The 18871-nt window shown below is 50.1% G+C and overlaps 7 protein-coding genes across 7 annotated transcripts; 5 read left to right on the plus strand and 2 right to left on the minus strand.

Annotated features, from left to right (window-relative positions):
• Positions 1-1115: 1115 nt before the first annotated feature.
• On the plus strand, positions 1116-1985 carry HO133_003583 (uncharacterized protein; the record flags this gene model as incomplete). Its single annotated transcript, XM_037294505.1, has 2 exons — positions 1116-1852; positions 1949-1985. The coding sequence occupies 2 exons, from the start codon at positions 1116-1118 to the stop codon at positions 1983-1985; spliced, it is 774 nt and encodes a 257-aa protein (XP_037149193.1).
• Positions 1986-3454: 1469 nt separating this feature from the next.
• On the plus strand, positions 3455-4682 carry HO133_003584 (uncharacterized protein; the record flags this gene model as incomplete). Its single annotated transcript, XM_037294506.1, has 3 exons — positions 3455-3638; positions 3700-3971; positions 4044-4682. The coding sequence occupies 3 exons, from the start codon at positions 3455-3457 to the stop codon at positions 4680-4682; spliced, it is 1095 nt and encodes a 364-aa protein (XP_037149194.1).
• A 177-nt stretch (positions 4683-4859) lies between these two features.
• On the minus strand, positions 4860-6376 carry HO133_003585 (uncharacterized protein; the record flags this gene model as incomplete). The annotated part of the gene is made up of 5 exons (XM_037294507.1): positions 4860-4994; positions 5104-5552; positions 5635-6174; positions 6239-6259; positions 6340-6376. The coding sequence occupies 5 exons, from the start codon at positions 6374-6376 to the stop codon at positions 4860-4862; spliced, it is 1182 nt and encodes a 393-aa protein (XP_037149195.1).
• Positions 6377-6911: 535 nt separating this feature from the next.
• Positions 6912-9217, minus strand: HO133_003586 (uncharacterized protein; the record flags this gene model as incomplete). Its single annotated transcript, XM_037294508.1, has 6 exons — positions 6912-6956; positions 7011-7355; positions 7408-7603; positions 7652-8430; positions 8486-8941; positions 9050-9217. 6 exons carry the CDS (start codon positions 9215-9217, stop codon positions 6912-6914), a joined length of 1989 nt encoding a protein of 662 aa, XP_037149196.1.
• A 708-nt stretch (positions 9218-9925) lies between these two features.
• On the plus strand, positions 9926-10271 carry HO133_003587 (uncharacterized protein; the record flags this gene model as incomplete). The annotated part of the gene is made up of 2 exons (XM_037294509.1): positions 9926-10098; positions 10154-10271. The coding sequence occupies 2 exons, from the start codon at positions 9926-9928 to the stop codon at positions 10269-10271; spliced, it is 291 nt and encodes a 96-aa protein (XP_037149197.1).
• A 1110-nt stretch (positions 10272-11381) lies between these two features.
• On the plus strand, positions 11382-14434 carry HO133_003588 (uncharacterized protein; the record flags this gene model as incomplete). The annotated part of the gene is made up of 8 exons (XM_037294510.1): positions 11382-11435; positions 11494-11572; positions 11627-11701; positions 11756-11877; positions 11932-13235; positions 13287-13402; positions 13463-13821; positions 14030-14434. 8 exons carry the CDS (start codon positions 11382-11384, stop codon positions 14432-14434), a joined length of 2514 nt encoding a protein of 837 aa, XP_037149198.1.
• Positions 14435-16399: 1965 nt separating this feature from the next.
• Positions 16400-17078, plus strand: HO133_003589 (uncharacterized protein; the record flags this gene model as incomplete). The annotated part of the gene is made up of 5 exons (XM_037294511.1): positions 16400-16500; positions 16554-16620; positions 16685-16865; positions 16921-16993; positions 17048-17078. The coding sequence occupies 5 exons, from the start codon at positions 16400-16402 to the stop codon at positions 17076-17078; spliced, it is 453 nt and encodes a 150-aa protein (XP_037149199.1).
• Between the last annotated feature and the right edge of the window lie 1793 nt (positions 17079-18871).

The following is an 18871-nucleotide window of genomic DNA, read 5'->3' on the forward strand; positions in this document are numbered from 1 at the left end:
GATGCGAGAAACGCCCAGTCATCGAGAATGGATGTCTCTCAACCCCACATGCTGCGATGACAGCGAGGTGAGGCCTGCAAAAATCGACTCCCACGAGTAGTGTATGTAAAAGTTGATCCCCTTCATCGAGGACTTATCCTATTATCCCCCCCCCCCAACAATTCTCACCATCTCTTCTTCAATATTGATCTGGCTTTCCACGTTTTCGGAGACCAGATTTGTTGGCCCAGCTTGTTACCCTTCTCCCACTCATACAATTCCTCAACACTACTCACAACGACCGCGTCCCCGGCTTTCACCTTAGCACGGATCAGATTTGCCGTCACGATTCGAGTTTCTCTCCCTTCCCGTTCGTGGTTCTCCCTCTCTGGTCATGGCGAGCATGCGGATATCATCAATGTCTTGTCTAGGCTGGCCACGTCAGAAGCTATCAAAGTTTGTCTGTCAAGCCGTCCTTGGAACGTTTTCGAGAATGCCTTGGGGAAAAGCACTAATCGGAAGCTGTTACTTCAAGACTTGAACGCTCCAAATATCAAAATTTACGTGAAGGATATGCTTGACGGCGATAATGAATACCCTCAGCTCCATGTTCAAGATAATCGATACGAAGAATTGGCAAAGGAAATTGTCAACAAAGCGCAAGGAGTGTTTCTCTGGGTATTCTTGGTTGTGCGTTCTCTTCGCCGAGGTTTGACTAATGCAGACACCCTTCTTGTTCTCCAAAACCGGCTCCGCCAATTCCCGACTGACCTCAAGGAATTTCACCTCCAAAAGCTGGGAAACATTGAGGACGTCTATCACGAACAGATGGCCCAGACCCTTCATATCGCCGTAGCGTTCTCTGGACGACCCTCCCCGTGCTGCTATATTCTTATCTGGACGAGGCAGATGAAGCCTACGCCGAGAACCTGGAAATACAGCCTTGGAGTGGACCATAAATTGTTGATCGATGCAACCTAACGGGGAGGCGGCTAAATGCTAGATGTGCAGGTCCGATCGAGGCTTTCTGCGAGAAGCACATAAACACGATCTTCAAAAATAGAGTAGACTTCATGCACAGAACGGGGAGGGACTTTCTGCTCGGACAGAAGGTGCAAGACCTGCTGACTTGCAGGATGCAACGTCCGTTCGATGTCAGAGCTTATCTATGCAGAGCTCTCTTGGCTCAGATCAAGCTCATTGCTAGCTTGATGCCAAATCATGGCATGAGAGCCCTTGACATGGTCGATCACCGATCTCATCTACTCCCTGACCTTACAAGGACCTTGGACATATTAATAAACGAGGTCTTGCATCCTGTACATGAGATTGAGAAATCTCGTGGTCATACAGAATCTTCCATCCTGGATGGAATTGAACGTGTCATTCTTACCAGAAAGAAATTCCGTCCCAACAGCCCACCAACTGGACTTGTATTTGAATACCGTAAGGCGTTCAGACTTGACTGCTTAGATCAACGAGGGTGGATGTTGGGGAAAGCCATTTTTGCCGGCCTTACCGTGTACGTTAAGGAAAAACTCGAGAGCGATCCTAGATACATCAAGAATGTCTATGGACGACCGCCTCTACATCTCGCAATGCATGACAATTTCCCCAGTCCAGACATGGTACGATTGCTCTTACACTACAGTGCATCTCCGAACCAAGAACAAGCCGGTACCACGCCGTGGAGCAAACTCCTCTATGTTATCCAGCTCGTTGAACCGGAGTCAAAGGGTGGAAGTGGTGACTGGGCTGAACTCATAGATGTAATGGTTGGTGCCGGCGCTAATCCAGATCCCAATCCCTTTGGCAGGGAGGATGCAACAATAGCAACTTTGAAAAGGTTCTGTACGCCGAGCGATGTGGCTCGGTACGTTGTTCTTCTTGAGCAGAGACGCTCGTCAAGGAGAAACGCCAGGCTTAGAATTTCTAAGCTGCTACGACAGCTGAAGGGACGTCGGTGTAGGACGCGGCAATTGGGTGCAAAGCTTCTGCAGTCTTAAGTATACTAGGCAGCAGAGCTTTTGGGGGAGGTATAGTTTCCTCTATCTAAAATGGTGGTACGGTTACCTTATAAGTCTTATGAGTGTTGCTATATAAATGTTAGGGTTGCGAAGATTCAGGGCAAATCCTCTTGCTGTAGAATTTGATGGCGGACTGCCCTTCATGTGACCTCGGAGTCGGAGTAGTCCTATTTGTCTTGACTCTCGAGCCAACACACGGATGCTTATTGAGGCAAGAGGGGCTAATTACTAATTCATACCCCGAAACTATGAATCCTTACCGAATCATACCCTAATTACTGAATCATACCCCTAGGGGTATGATTCAGTAATTTGCCATTACTTGGGGTATGATTCGGTAATTTGCCATTCATGATAAAAATCGCAAAGGAGAAAATTCGCGACCTGGGCCATCCGACCATAGAAAAGAGGAAATATCTCCGACCGTATTCAATGGGTGACCTACCAGCTTAAATACATCAGACGAAAGCCGAGTGGGTGTTAGCAGCAGCCCCCACAGGGGCCCTGCGACGGCCCTACGGGGGCCCTATTTCTCAGCGAGGCACAACGGTGATGATGTAGAATGCATGTAGATTCAGTGGAGGGGCCATCAGCTATTATGTAGCTGATGGAGAACAAAGCACTGCTATCTATGGCTAGCTACATGAAAGGAACAATGATGGAATATGCATGGAAGGATGTAGGAAGGACGCATGCATAGAAGGAACTAGACACGCTGACACTATTTAGGTCCAAATAGGGGTGTCTGGCTGTCAAGCGCAAACACCCCCGGGATATTTAGGTTCAAATAGGGGTGTCTGGCTGTCAAGCGCAGACACCCCCGGGACTAGGCTTTTTTTGCGCTTGACAGCCAGACACCCCTATTTAGACCTAAATAGGGCCCCCGTAGGACCGTCGTAGGGCCCCCGTGGGGGCTGCTGCTACCAGTCGGCTAAATTTGACCCCCCAGCCTGTCTACACCCAGTCTGTAACTCTTACACACAGTCTTCACCCCCAATAGTCTACACAGCAAGTTTGGTAAATTACCGAATCATACCCCAAGCAATTAATCCTTACCGAATCATACCCCAAATTTTGGTGTAGGGGTATGATTCAGTAATTAGGGGTATGATTCGGTAAGGATTCATAGTTTCGGGGTATGATTCGGTAATTAGCCCGAGGCAAGAGTCTCTGGATGACACTCAAGCAGTCTTCGTTGTAGATACCCTTAGCCCAGGTTACAGGTAGTAGACCTTTCCATTCTCCAAACTAATGCAGAGGATCTGCACGAATTGCTGTCATACCAACAGCCAAGACTGTCATCGCTTTAGAAGCGGCCCTGCATTATCACGTGCCTTACGGTCCTAAACAAGACTAGCGTGATATCTCAACCTAGCGTGCTCCGAGAGCTTGAAGCTCATTTCTTCAACAAACACCACCTACACCCCACACCACCTCTCGCCTCCGTGATGCCTGCCACCACAGCCGAAACCCTCTCTCTCGTCTCACGAACCGTATCCGTCGCCCCCCTCGTCCTCCTCTCAGCCGCAGATCATTTCGGCCGCTCAGGCAAAGGTCTACGAAAGCGAGTGGTAGGCGTGCTACTGGGGCAGAACGATGGCAAGAACGTGAGAGTATCAAACAGCTTTGCCGGTGATTCTTTCTTACGCCTCCCTTGTACCTACAAGGCCTGTGCTGATTTGAGGAAACGCAGTTCCCTTTGAAGAAGACGAAAAAGATCCCTCGGTATGGTTCCTGGACCATAACTACGTGGAGGGCATGAACGACATGTTCAAGAAAGTCAACGCGCGGGAAAAGCTGATAGGATGGTACCATTCTGGCCCAAAACTACGAGCGTCGGATCTCGAGATCAACGAGCTGTTTAAACGCTACACGCCCAATCCACTGCTCGTCATCATAGATGTGCAACCGAAGGAAGTCGGTGTGCCCACAGACGCCTACTTTGCCGTCGAGGAGATCAAAGACGTAAATCTGCCCTCTCCCACCTCTCCTCTCTTGGGTTTGAAGCCGCCGCTGACAGGAAGGGGTGGTAAACAGGACGGCACGACAACGAGCAAGACCTTCATGCACACCCCCTCGATAATCGAAGCCGAAGAAGCCGAAGAAATCGGCGTCGAGCACCTCCTCCGCGACATCCGCGACGTGGCCGTCGGCACCCTCTCCACCCGCATAACGTCGCAACTGCAATCCCTGCAAGGCCTGCACCTCCGGCTCCGCGACATCGGCCAATACCTGCAGAAGGTGATCGACAAGGAACTGCCCGTCAACCACGCCATACTGGGGAATCTCCAAGACGTCTTCAACCTGCTCCCGAACCTGTCGAACCCGACCGCCACGCCCTCGGAGACGATAAGTGGAGGCCAGGAAGGAGGGGCGGGGAAAGAGGGCGATACGGAACTGGCGCGCGCCATGTCTGTGAAGACGAATGATCAGCTGATGGCGATATACCTGTCCAGCCTGATACGAGCGATCACGGCGTTCCACGACCTGATAGAGAATAAGATCCAGAACCGGCAGCAGCAGGAAGAGAAAGATGCGAAGAAAGAAGAGGAGGGGAAGGACAAGGACAAGGATGGGAAGAAAGCGGGCGATGAGGTCAACGGGGTCAATGGGGTTGATGGGGAGTTGAAGGAGCAGGAGAAGGATGGGAAGGGGAAGGGTGATAAGAAGCGGTAGTCCGGGTCCGAGTGGCTAGGGATTCATGATCATTAAAAAATAGCGCGGCATAGAGGAAAGACCACGCTCTTCGCGGTGGGAGGCTTTTGATGTACAATATGATTCATTCGGAAATCTATGTACAAGCGAGCAGTCGTCGCTCGAGCTTTTGGTGTCCACATCCTGCGCTCTTCCCACTCACAAGGAGACTGGATACTCCGTCGTCTCGATCTTCTCCGGGTACGTGACCCCTCCCTGTTTCCTGACCTGATCCATCGTCTCCATGATCACGACACTCTCCTCCCATCCCATTCCCGCACTTTCCAACTTCCCCTACGAAAAGGAAAAGTCGATGTCAGCGTCTCTCCTCGTGCACAGATGCCCGCAAAACATGTCTCCCGACCAAACCGTGGCACGAAAAGGGGGGGAATGTTTCACTCACATCCCTAATACATCTACCACACTCATCCGCCTCCCAAAACATGCCCTGTCCCGGAATCTCACACTCCACCTCCCTCACCTTCTCATTACTCCCCTTCTTGACAACCTGCGGATCCAGATCGTCCTCCGCGGGAATGAACCTATAGTGCGTGGGTCTGAACGCCGGCCCATCGACCTGAATCTCTCCCTTCGTCCCTTGGATCCGAATAGCAGGTTTGGCCGTATTGAATCCATCAGGCAATGTCGCGACGCGGAAGTTTGTAAGGGCGATGCCGTGAGCGGTATGTTTGCCGCCGGGGGCAGAGGGGAAGGTCAGCAGGATGGAGGTTTTTTCGTCGGCGCCGGTGCTGTACTTTTCGACGGCTGCGAGGACGGAGGGGGCTTTGCGGTCGGAGGCGGGGACGGTGTGGTAGAGGGTTTGGAAGCACCACGTTAGCGGGTAGACGCCCACTAGTCAGCCCATGGTGTTAGTTTACCCAAGACCATCCTTGGTGATGGGGGCAGGAACCGATGGCTAGAGGGAGCGACTTACGATCAAGCATAGCACCACCCGCCAAATCTGGGTTCACCATCCTATGCTTCGCGCCATCCGCGCCCCACGTATTCTCCACGTCCTGACCAAAGCTCAAATCCGCAATGACCCTATGCACAGCCCCCAACTCTCCATCCTCAATCATTTTCCTAATCTGAATGCTTAATGGGAAAAACCTCGTCCAAACCGCTTCCATCAAGAACAGCTTCTTCTTCTTAGCCGTCTCAACCAATTTCTTCGCCTGCGCCGCATTGACAGTGAACGCCTTCTCGCACAGTACGTGTTTGCCTGCTAGGAGGCACAGCATGGTGTTTTGGTAATGATGTGAATGCGGGGTGGCGACGTAGATTATGTCGACGTTTGGATCCTTGACGAGTTCTTGGTAGGAGCCGTAAGCAGAGGCGGAGGCGGGGCATTTGCAGGATTCGAGGAACTGTTTGGCGCGGGAAGAGGACGATGAGGAGGCGGCGGCAGTGACGGTGTGTTTTATATCGGAGACGGAGCGGGTGGAGGGGTCAATCATTAGATCTTTGGCGAATTCTAAGACCGTGAGTGTTGGTTAGACGTGGGCCATTGAGGGGGTAGTAAGGTGAAATGAGCTCACTCTCGGCGATGCCTCCGGTTGCTGCGTCTCAAGTCAGCTCTGGTGTCGAAGGTTACGCAGCAGGACCATTGCATGGTAAAGCTGTAGGGAGTGGAACATACCTAGGATTCCCCAACGGATAGTGTGAGGCGACGACATGATGATTGACCGTGCTGGCGAATTTTGTAGGTGTTTTGAGTATATATGAAGGACAGTTGTTGAGATGAAGTTCGTACAGAGGCCTCAAGATTTCATAAACGACATTGTCATTTCGTGGGGAAAGCCCATGCGGGGTCGTACGTCACTGGCTGCAGGCATATTAGGCTAAATGCGAGAAACACGCGACACCAGGCGACATTGATCTTCGGCACTCGGGTGTACGAGTATCGAATATCCTGCAGGTCCGTGGTGTATAGGAATTTGAGGCACAGAAAAGTCATGCGTGAGAGTGAATGTGTTTAGATCAAATGTTCATTGTGTTCTGCAGCATGGGATTCGGCAAGCACCCATCTAAAGCCCAACAACCTAATGGGAGAAGAGCGTGTAATGATGCCGAAGATAGAATGGAAGATACTTCAAAACCTCTATGCATGCAAGAGGCATGGTTGAAAGAGGTGCGCAGAAAAGATCGCTCGAGTATGCCGAAGAAGAGGAGACGTGAGAACACAAAATGCACAAATACCGCTTACGAACATCATGCCTTGACCGCTTTTGCATTGCCTGCGTTATAATCACCGACCTAGAGACTGGTCAATTCTTGACCTTTTCAAGTCAACAATGTTTCAGTACTAACCGCCTTCCTCTTCCCCAATACACTATCCGGCGTGCTCGTTCTCAGAGGTGTAGTGCCGCCTTCTTTCTTCACCTCAGAATGGCAGCTGGCATGATAAATTCTAGTCCCAATTTTCATCGCATCCATCCATACAAAGTCCTGGACTTCGTCATTCCATACCATATCGAACTTCTCTTGGCAGATAGGACATGGCTGATTGGCAAGAGCTGGGTCGGATGGTACAGGGATGTGCTTGTTCTTAGGATCGGCTGCAGCGAGAGATGCAGCAAGTGCAGCTCTTGTGGCATCGGAGGAGGCATCTGTAAGTGGAGCATCCTCAGGATTGTCACGAGATTTAATCCATTCCTAGATTTTTTTAGTGGAAGAGTATGGAGAGATAGACAGTGGAATGACTTACCAATTCATCAACGTACCAGCTTCGATTCTGGCCCCGCTTGGCAGAGTCGGCTAGGCGTTGGTTCGTTCGGAAATGCCAATCCAAATGACGGGCCTTCTTCTCTTTACCCTCTGCTGTAGCGAGGAATCGTCTACCGCATGTTGAGCATTGATTCGGTCGAGCTTCGTATAACGTTGAGACCTGGTGGATCCGGGGTCTTACAAATGTTAGTAGAAATGGGTGGACAGAAGATGATCAAACCTACCGCTTCAACGATGTCGATATAACCTCAACATCGTTAATCAATGCCGGACGTGGGAAGCCTCCAGGTATAATTGGTGGGGTTTGCGTGACAGATGGCGGAGGTGCATATCCATGGGAGCCATTGACTGGTGTGCTTGAGGTACCAGAGAAGATACCTTTGGCTTTGAGAGATGCCAGCATATCACCTAGATTGGCCGACGAAGACGGTGTGGACGAGTTGTGTGGGGCTGGTTGCGCTTGGGAGAACGGTGCCTGGGAGATTGGCGGAGTCGCTGGCGCTTGCTGAGCCTTCGCAATGATATCGGCCAAGTTCTTCGACGATAGCAAGGACTGAATGTCCGGATTTTGCGGTGCCGGTACCTGTGCGGGTCGTTGCTGCGGGGAAATTTGTTGTGGAGGTACGTAGGGAGTCGAAACCGAAGCACGAGGAAGCGCCGAAGCCGCTGGTCCAGAGGCTCCATAGACCTCAGCGAAGAGCCGGGCGACCTCATTCCGAGCGGCTTGAAATTCTTGGGGTGTAAGGGTCTGCGACTTCAAAGCACCCTGCAGAGCTAGCAAAGCCTGCAGACGTATTCGCAGCGAGTCGTCGTTGACATTGCTCGAGAATTCAGATCGTGCGGCACTGATGAGTTTTTCGACGTCTTGATGTATGGGATCTGAGTTGTTCGGAGGATGTTGGTACTGGGGATACGCTGGTGGCTGTGGGTAAGGTTGCTGATAATTGGTCGTAGTTGGCTGTGGGGCAGGGTAAATGGCAGTCTGAGGATACTGCGAACGTGCCTTCCCGAGTCAGTAGGTACGCGCGCAGAGTAAAGCGAGTAAAGATCTGATTTACCTGATAGTTACCGTTAGGTATATTCTGCTGACCGTACATTTGCTGTGGCGGAGGGTAGTAAGGACTGCGGGCTTGAGGTGGTGTAGGGGTATTGCGCCACTGTGGATTCGGTGTTGCCATTGGTCGACCGCGAGCCATCATCTCCTGTTGGGCCCTAGACTGTTGCTGTTGTTGCGCCTGGACGGCGGCAGTGCGAGCTTTAATCAATGCATTCTCAATAGGTCGGATAGTTTCAGCTGGAAATACAGGCCTTGGATCCAGTGACCCAGGCACTGGCTCTTTCCATGTCTTGAGCATTTCATCAAGCTTGCGGCGTACCTGATTGTTAACCAAGCTGTAGGCATTCATGAAGATCGTGTACAGATTACGACCAAGGAATAGCGTGTAGGGCGTTCCAACATTTTTAACCACAGAATCTAGGACGTAAAGTGCTGGTAGCTTGCGGTCTGGAGGAGTCTACAGAGATGTTAGGTTCTTCTTACTAACATCTTCGCATGGTCATCGATAAGATATTCCCGACTCCTTGCCATCACAATACTCTTCGGAAGAGGTATAAATACTTACACTCTTGATGTGATTCTCCAACACCCTTGATATTGCCATAGCATGCTCTGTGTTCTCTTTTGCAATGACAGTTAGATTGCTGATCTCATATCTCGAGTTGATAGTCAGATCTTCGAGGGAGTTTTTGTAGTCTTCAGCGACTTCATCGGAAGGAAGTCCAACAGACATGATGGGCTTTGACGGTTGCAAAGGTACAGGAGCTGGTATGGTTAGAGGAAGACGCAGAAAGGAAACGGATGTCTGCTGGCTGGATAAGAGTGGTTTTTTAGGGAATGGTCGTTGCACGAAGCGCTATTGATGATTGCTTTTCCCTTGCGACAATAGGCAGACCACAACCTCAATACGATGCTCTTGAAAAGACAGAGGCACTGATGTTTTTGAAGTCACTGCTAGCTATGTTCAATACCAAGCATGAATGCCTGGTATCCGCAAACACAAATTGCGTTCCACCGCCAGTATTTTTCCTCAGTCTCCAACACCCGCCTGTCCTTCCCCCTTCTCCAAGATTGAAGCCTTAAGCAAGAACGAACCTTTGAAGATATGGGTGGTATGGTGTGATGGTAAGCTGGTAGTGAGCGACCTATCTGGGAGGTGTTGTATTGGATGGATCAGGTAGAAAGGATCGTGGTGATGGTGGTGGTAAATAAGTAACAGAAGTCTGACAAGCCAAGTGAGGTGTCCATTCAAGAACGAAAATAGCCGCTTAGTCACAGATCGGGTAAGGCTTAGCGCAAAATGTTCTTGGCAGCCTCGGCAGCGAGACAGCCTCATGAGGCAGGCGACATTTGTCTTTGTTCTTGCTTCACTACATCATCTATCACTCTCAAGTCTAATTCTCAGTCCTGTCCTTTTCACTCCGGGGTCCAGCTTTCGATTATGAAGATTCAAGTTCTTCTTGCGCTCTTGGCCCTGGGCGTTAACGGACTGGCACCACAGCAGCAGTACCTCATCACATATCCAAAAGATGCTCCACAGTCCGACATCGACGACTACAAGCATACCATAATGGCTGCTGGGGGCCAAATCCTACACGAATACGAGCTCATCAAGTAAGAACACCTGCCTTGAGAGATAATGGAACATGCATGCTGACTGCGTCTGCAGAGGTTTCGTTGTCAAGGCTTCTGCACCAGCTCTCGATACCATTCATACGTTGTCCCAGAAGTATGCGCCGACTATTGAAGAAGACAAGACTGTGACGATACAAGACCAAGGCTTATGAGGCTGTCTGAGGGTTTGGCTTCTATGGAGCGGATAGACAGGATGTCCGGTGTCCCATCGTCAGTCCTCGAGCTACTCGTATAGAGGATGTTTTAGGACGCGGATAACATCTTACGGCTTGTCATAAGCATCTATGTATCAATACAGTCAGGCTGGAATACGGGAGCTGTCCGAGCATTTCTCACAGAGCGAAAAGGGTGCGCTTGGTCCCAGAATACTCACTGAAGGCTTGGGGGGTTTTGACAGCTAGAAGCCATCAGCACGCTTCGTAAAAAACAGAGATTTGATACCCTATACAGAGTCCTTTTTAAGCCAACCTTGGTCCTTTTGGTCCTGTCGATAGTGGCTGGCGAGTCTCGTAGTATCCGATAACCTCCCACATGTAACAAATCCATTTTTCCTACTACCCCTCGTACCATCTCCACCACTACTCCACTCCCACCATATAATCTACTATGAATGGCTTGTATCTAGTCTAGAGACTACATAGCAACTACCCTATCATGAAATCGCTTTACATAGTGCCCTTTGCGACATAAGAAGACTTTATATACACTGCACCCCCCTTAGTCCTTGGGGAAATACCACTATTACTATTAATCTCTCTATCAAAACTTCTCCCCTTAATGTCTATGCGACATTGAACACACGTACGACTATCCTTCAAGTCCTGCCAGTTATGATTACCTCGTAAATGCCCTGATAGTATGATAATAGGGGGTGGAGGTAGATTTGTTACATTAGATCCGGGAGGTTATCGGATAGTACTGCATTCTGGCAAAATTTTAGGAGAATTTGAATCACCGTCTTACGCTCCTTTCACAGAAGAACAACAGTATCTTCAAAGCCAAACAATGTGTTGTATTCAAAAACAATCGGCCTTAAAAGCTCATGAAGAAGTGGCTTTGTCAAGTACCTGGCACGCTAACGGAGCTTTCAAAGCCCGACAGACAAGGGTGCCTTTGGTGCTTTGTTGAACATCGCGTCTCCCCAGGCCACTCCGCAATCCTCGTTCATGCCCTATGCTCACAGCGCCCCGCCAAAATGCTCCATAGCTTTCCTTTCTACTTTTCTCATACCTACCTGAAAACGAGACCACACAGACTACGCCATGGCAACGAATGGAACTCTTCCCCACGGAACCGAGGCGGCGCTGGTCGTCTGGGTAAGTCGCGCTTTCCCCAACCTGCCAAGGCTGCCACAATGTTGACATACATGTCTAGGTCAACTCTTTCCCCCTCACCAATCATGTGAATTCGCTAAGCGAGATGAATGATGGACAGGCTCTTTGGGAGATGCTCCGTAAGTACTACCCCATGCAGTAAACGAAATGCATGCTGATCAAGGCTGTTTTAGGCGAAATACATGCGGAGGCATTTACAGGAGAATTGCCAAGTAAGAAACAATCCGCCTATGCACGGCAGCAGAATTGTAAGTCACTCTGAATGTGAAGCCACTCGAAGCATGAAGGCTGAGATGAAGCAGTGCAGCACGTATACAGGAAGATAGCGTCACACCTAGACGAACATGACGCAACTTTCACTATCTTTACCGACGATGAGTTGAGGGATATGGCTGTCGATGAGTCAAGCACTTCTATTGCCAAAGTGCGTTTACCACGGTCGTGGACAACAGCCACAATGACTAACCTCTGGGTACAGTTCCTGCAGCTAGTCCTCCAGGTGGTCATCACTCCTCCAAATGAAGCCATCTTCCAAAAACTCCGAATTTTGCCAGACCCCACTCCGCAAGTCATTCTGAGACTTTGGCAAGAGACGATGGACCAAGCTGAGGATGAAGAAGTGGACGAAAATAGCGACATGGGTTCCGGCCGAAGAAGTTCGAACAGCGGCTCTAATCTCTCATCAGCTCGGGTTATTGATCGGGAATTGCGGCTCGAGCAACATCTCGCCGAGCTCAAATCACAGCTGGATCGCTGCGAAGCTGAGGTCAAGGACTTGAAGGAAGCAAAGGAACAAACAGATGATGCATACAATCGGCTTTCAGAGAGTTACGACGCTATTCGGAAGGAAAATACCGAGATCGATAAGCAGCTGAAGAAGTTCACCGCAACGCACAACGAGAGGGAGCAGCGGTCAGTGAAGGAATTGGAGACCAAGATCTCACAACAAGAAGAAGTCATTGGTCGCCAAGAAACCCAGATCAATGAATCTCGATCAAAAGAGGCAGAGATGCAACGAAAGATAAAGAAGCTTGATGCGGCCGACGACAGATTACAAAATCTTCAAGATGACTTCGACGTGCAGAAAGTGGAATTGGAGCATCAGACAAGGAAAGCAAATGCGGGTGAAAAGTACAAACAGAAGGTCCAAGCCAGTCAAAATCTTGAGAAAGAGCGCGACTCTCTGCGCAAAGAGCTCAATGAAGCTCGTTCTAGGCTTGAAGAGGCTGGGGATCTCCGCAGGGGCAATGTGAAGCTTCAACAAGAGAATCGCGAAATCAGCCAGACGCTCTCTCGGAGTGAGAGGGACAATACTGAACTAAGGGAGACAAAACAGGCATATCTTGGCGAAATAAATAGGCTCCATCACGACTCGAAGTCGCTGCGGGACGCTCTGGCGCAGTCGCAAGACAGGATAACAGACTTGGAGGAGAGATTTGGAGGCCCGGAACGCCATTCGTCAGTGGATCATACGCTCGATTCCGAACTCGCCGAAGCCTTGAACCACGAACAGCAAATGCAAGTTGCCAGTACTGTTCTACTGTGGACACGAGTACTGATGAGTAGCAGGAAAATCCGGATTACCGAGCTCGAAAAGCTGGTCCGGCAGTTGAAGAGTGATGCGAGTGACAGAGATACTAAGCTCGCCATGCTTCAAGGGCAGCTTGACAGTGCCCGAGAAGACTCAGCCGACCAATACAAACAAGGTTTCGAAGTTCGCCAAGAGATGTCTGTCCTCCAGTCTTCTCTCACAGAAGTCAGGCAGGGCCATTCGATCGAGGGGTCTGTATCCGCCGTCCCACTTGTTGATCTTGTGGCTTACGATGTTAAAAGCACGGAGACATTCAAAAGGATGCGCGAACAAATCAAGGCTCAGCAGAAGCAGTGCGCCCATCTCGAAGAAAAGCTGTCAGCAGCACAAAAGGTCCTCGAGGCAGCAGAGAGTGATCGTATGTCGTCCTTCGAGAATCATTGCATGTTGACAGATCTGACCATTGAACTCTTTGAAGGAGAACTCATGGACAAACCGAAACTTCAAGTTATCGAAGAGGTAAGGATGCAAAACTCGCTAGCAATGACGCAACTCCAGAGCGAGCATGATGCTTTACGAAATCGACACAATCGACTACATGATATGTTCGTTGACCTAACGGAGGAGCGCAATGCCGCCTGGCACGACTCTCATGAAGCTGTCATGGCGAAGGCTGAAAGTGACATGAAGGCCGACGCCGACAGCCAAACCCTCCAAGAATCGACCGACCTCCTGCGGCAGGCTGGGACACTCGGTTCAATTGACGAAAGTAAGGGCATCAAAATATACGCAAGCAAGATCGAGGAAAGCAGAGAACGGCTGGCAAAGGCCCAGAAGGTATGCAAAGAGGCCGCTCTCTCAGACGTCGCTTTCCAGCCTGTTTCTCATCCCCAGCAACCGTCATCACCGCACTCTCACTCCTCCTCATCGCGCTTATCTTCACTCGCCTCCTCACGCCTTTCCTCAACCTCCTCGTCCCGCTTCTCCAGAGGACTCTCGATGTTGGATTTCCGCGGCGGCTGATGCTGACAAAACTTGGCAACAGCACATCGAAAAACAAGATGCCCTTGTCAAAGACCTTGAGGCCCGTCTCGAGCAGACCAACGCCTCAGCGCAAAACAACGTGGAAGACGCCAATAAACTACCAGCAACGAAGGTCAGTCATCGGGTATTCATCACGAGCTTCTCCATATTCAGTCCTCTTCTCGTCGGCGGAATATCACACTTTACTGATCATAGTACCCCCTCTCAGAATGTTCCCACGTCCGCTGAACGCTCATATACGCAAAACCTCGAGCGTGAGATCAAGCTCATTGCGTCCGCGTATCACGATCTCGCAGGCCGGTTGCAGATGAACAACGTCATCTTGCAACGGAGAACAGAAGCTCCGAAGAGCTGGCTGGGTAGGCAGAGGAAGGCGATGGAGGGGGTTGGGGGTCTTGTACGGTAGTCTCGTCCAGCGGGGAGTGGCGGGGCTTGGAGGTGGAGTACTGTTTTGCATAGCGGTGGAGTTCTGTCGCTCTCTATTGGGATATGAGAGATGTTTGGCGTTCTTGGCCGAGCGGCATTATACCCATTTAGATTCATGTTTTCATCTTCGGGGTCCTGGATATTTCATACTTCTTCTCCCATATATCGTGCATGCATGACTTTTGACCGTATCTCATTCAGTGCCTTCCCAAGCAGCTTCTTCCGCAATACGGCAGGCAGTTCACACGCTCATAATTCTATAAAACTAACAGTACCTGCCTGAATGAATCATCCTCGCACAAACATCCATCCGAAAGCAAGCTCATTCCCGTCCTTACACTCCTATCATGAAAGAACTCCCTAGCTAAGGTAAGAGTATGTAGCAGAAGTCATGCATAGAGGGCCATCCGAACTTTAATTTTTTCTAAGTCCTACAGTGGTAGCCCTATAGAACTTTGCGGAGAATCATTGATTTCTCCACTGTAGGACTTAGAAAAATTAAAGTTCGGATGGCCCTCTATGCATGACTTATGCTACATACTCTTACTTTAACAGTCACTCCACCTAGCGCACGTCTTGAAAACTGGAGTATGTAGAACAGTAAGCTCGTCCCGTGCCACTTGACCAATCTTCCCTTGCTATGCAATTCACTCAACTCGCTTGTTCAAGTGGCCCCTTTTGCTAAAAATGATATACGGCAAAGCAAAGGCGGAGCTTGTCTCATTCGTTTCGCACCGTCTTTATCATCCAATTGCTTCATCAATCAGATGGGATAATCCGAATGGCCGCTTCCCCCGGAAAAGTATCAATCGTCGTCACGGTATAGCTTTGGGAACGAAAGGAACAGGCATGTGCCCAGCCGTCTTTCAAACCGTTTTCCGTGATCAACTTCGAGCCTTGCTTGCTTGCTTGTTTGCGCTTACAAGGCCGTATTTGATTTGGTAGAGTTCTGTGTTCGGGGCAGACTTTGGTTGACAACCGCCCTCAACACGACACCCATCCCCCTTCCAAGTCTCAGGGGCTATCGGATGAGACGGTGGGACGTGCAAGGCTTGCAGACGACTGGACTGTTCTGAATCCCAGCATCGCGACTAGTCTAACGCCTCACAGGCATTCATCAGGCTCCGACAGGTAAAGAAGCGGTGAAGAAGGCAAGGATCGTTTCTGCGAGGAGGATAATTAGGGAAGTGTTCAGAGAGAGAACGACCTCCATCGCATGGAACCAAGACACGTTCCTGATTCCTGGTGCGCAACTTGTACATTTGGGCTTGAGGCTGGAAGCCGGAGCTAAAAGATGACGGCGCAGAGGAGAGCAGGCTGCGGAGGAGAAGCGACACGGGCTTCAGTCGAGAAACGGAATACACAACTTGAGCGAGACGCTGGCTTGGGGTGATGTTTCCGGATATTGCTGACAGGACCAAAGTTCTAGACTTGTTGATGATGTGCTCGGAATCGCTCGGAGAAATTCGCGCAAGGTAAATCTTACCGTTTAGAAGGGAGAAGGGGTATGCATCATGCAATAGTCAGCGCCCTGTACATACGGCGATTTTATGGCGTGTCAACCACGTGCATTCTTCCAGAAGAAATGTGGTGCGCAAATTTCGCGTCCACTGCTATGGGTCAGGCTTTTTTTCATTTTCTTTCCTAACGAGGCGTATGATCGCCATCTCATACACTGTTATGATCGCTGCAGGCTCTTGGTCGGCCAATATCGGAGACGTGTCGATGGCTCTTTGAAGACCTCTGCATAAATCCCTCACCGCTTGCAGTAATCAAGGCTGTGACCATCGTGGATGACCACATGGAATCATTGTGCTGAGTCTGGCTAGTCAGACATATAAGGGCGAGGTTTACGCACCCAAACCTTCTTCCTCAACAATTCAACGGAGAACCCTATCTAGTTCAGGGATACCCACAAGTCAATTGGCAGGACAAATCTTCCACAATGTTGCTCAGTTACACCTTCGTCGGCTTGTACCTGGCGGCTCAGAGCTTTGCTGTACCTGCTGCGAGCGGCGAGGATGCATCTCTAGAGCGCCGTGTGACGTGAGTTGAGTCAAAATATTCCATCTCAGCATTCTGACACATTGTTTGTACAGTCACTGTGGCGATGCCACATACTATACTCAGGGAGGAAACGCGGGATCCTGTGGCCAAACCAATCCGGTGTGTCTGCCATTCTCATACTACTCGCAAAAGGATCTTGCTGATGTGCGCTTCCTGTTCTTAGGATAGTGCATATATCATCGCTTTGTCCAATTACTGGCAAGACAACGAGTCGCCAGGACCATACTGTGGCCGTAAAATCCAAATTACGAACCAGGGAGGCGGTGACGACAACAATGGACAGGGAAAAGTGGTCGTGGCTACGGTCCAAGATACTTGCCCCTCATGTGACGAAAATCATCTCGGTATTCGTATTCTCTCTCTAACAGTCAGGAATGTGCTTACATTTCCTACTGCTAGACTTGAGCGAGGGAGCTTTTCAGGCCTTGACAGGTGGCAGCCTTGATCCTCCAGGGGAATTCAATATCTGCTGGTAAGGCCTCGTGGCATGTTGATATTCGATTTTGCTGACTGACACTTCTACAAGGCACTTCTGTAACGCAGATGGCTCGTGTTAGGTAATTGCGATCCTCGAAGGCTGCTGCCGCCGCAAGTCAGTGTTGGTAGTGACGGAGTCAAACATGGCACTGCCTAGTCTATTTCCTTAGCACACTCATTGGCCAGGCGAGGGACGCCTCCAAGGTCTGGTCTCCATCCATCAGATAGAAAGTCTAGTACTGCAGCATAAACTATTCCCGCAGCTGTTACCCCGATGAGTGAGACAAAACGGGAGACGCATGTAGACGAAGGAATGTCTGTCGTAACCAGAATTTGAGGGGCTTAGGAGGAGATGAGTCGCGCGCAACAAAAGGGATAATTCTGATAGCTTGAGAGACCTCTAGTAGGAGGTGATCTGAAGTAAGGACATGCTTCTCGTCTACCGGTATGCGAAGTTAACTGCGGGGTATACAAGTATGATTGGAAAAGAGGAACACAAGCCTGGAAGATGCACCGGCAACTCACCTTGCAAAATGCGACCATTCTAGTATCTGATATTTCTTTGAGAGTGGAGGAATGCCTCCCACCAGACTCCGTAGTATCAGGGACTTCCTCGCGGCAAGCATCTAAAGTAGATGAATCGTGGCAAAATGATGGCGAAGGTGAGTGAGGTGGCTGTAAAGTAAAGTAATCGAATCGCATAATTTACGGTACGATATGCCGTTGCTCATCTTCCGGGCTTCATCGCGGGACGGACTCGGGCGGGCTAGTCGGGCCGGCCTGGCGCCAGGTTATTTCTCATGCTCTCATCTCTTCAACTGTTCGACATCCCCACTTCTGAAGCTTCCGGGTGAAATCAGAGAGAAGATCTTCTCCCTCACTGTCGGGCATAAATTGATACATCTTCGGTACTATGAACAACGGAAAGAGTGGTACCTCCCTGCAAGTGGAAGATTCCGTCACACCGTCTGCACGGCCACCACCTCTGAGAATGAAGCCTACGAGGGATTCATGACCGCCCAGACTCGCATCCCTTCCAATGACTCTGCCGAAATCCCTAGCGTTACACTTAGAGCGCGTCACTTCCACTGCCAGTCCCGGGTCATGGAGGACGAACGATATTTTGACGAAGAGCAGATATGCTTGTCCAAACTCGAGACTACGGCAGAGCGGCATAAATGGATGCTCAATCTATCGATCCTCGGGGCATGTCGACAGACGTATGAAGAAGGAAACATACTACTTTGGACCACCAACACCTTTTCGTTCGATCATGGCACGCCGATGACAAGATTTATTGAGGGCCTTCATTCGACGCAGAGGAACGAACTCAGATACTTCATGCCACATTTGACCAGTATAACGAGGATCTCTTGAGCCCTTCTCCTACCATGGCCGATTCCCAGCGAAACGTCTTGGGACCTTTGTCCAGCATGCAAATACTGCCTTTACAGCACGTGACGGTTGTGATCGGTGATGACTTCAGAGATCCGTATTCCCCGCGACTCAGGTGGACAATGGATAAGAAACGAGAAGTGGCAGAGGACCTTCGAAGTAAGCCCCTTGACCCCGATGGTTGCCAGGTCTTCGCAGCAGAATTGCAAGCGAAGGAGGCCCTGCCATAGATAGCACATGCCGTGAACTCCACCCAAAAAAACGCAAGCACGCATGACGAGGTCTACAACGTGAAAATACGAACCTGACCCAAAGTCACCTGACCATATCAAGATTTATCCAACCCAAAAGAAGTGCACAAACATGACCTCAAAACTACTCATCCCTCACTAAAAATCCTCAAACAATCCATCTAATTCCGGGCCGTCCCCATCTAAACCGCCCCCGCTCATGAAAAAAGGTATGGGACAATGTTCCG

This window comes from Letharia lupina, assembly GCF_014066315.1.
Source record: "Letharia lupina isolate WasteWater1 chromosome Unknown contig_18, whole genome shotgun sequence".
NCBI lineage: Eukaryota > Fungi > Ascomycota > Lecanoromycetes > Lecanorales > Parmeliaceae > Letharia > Letharia lupina.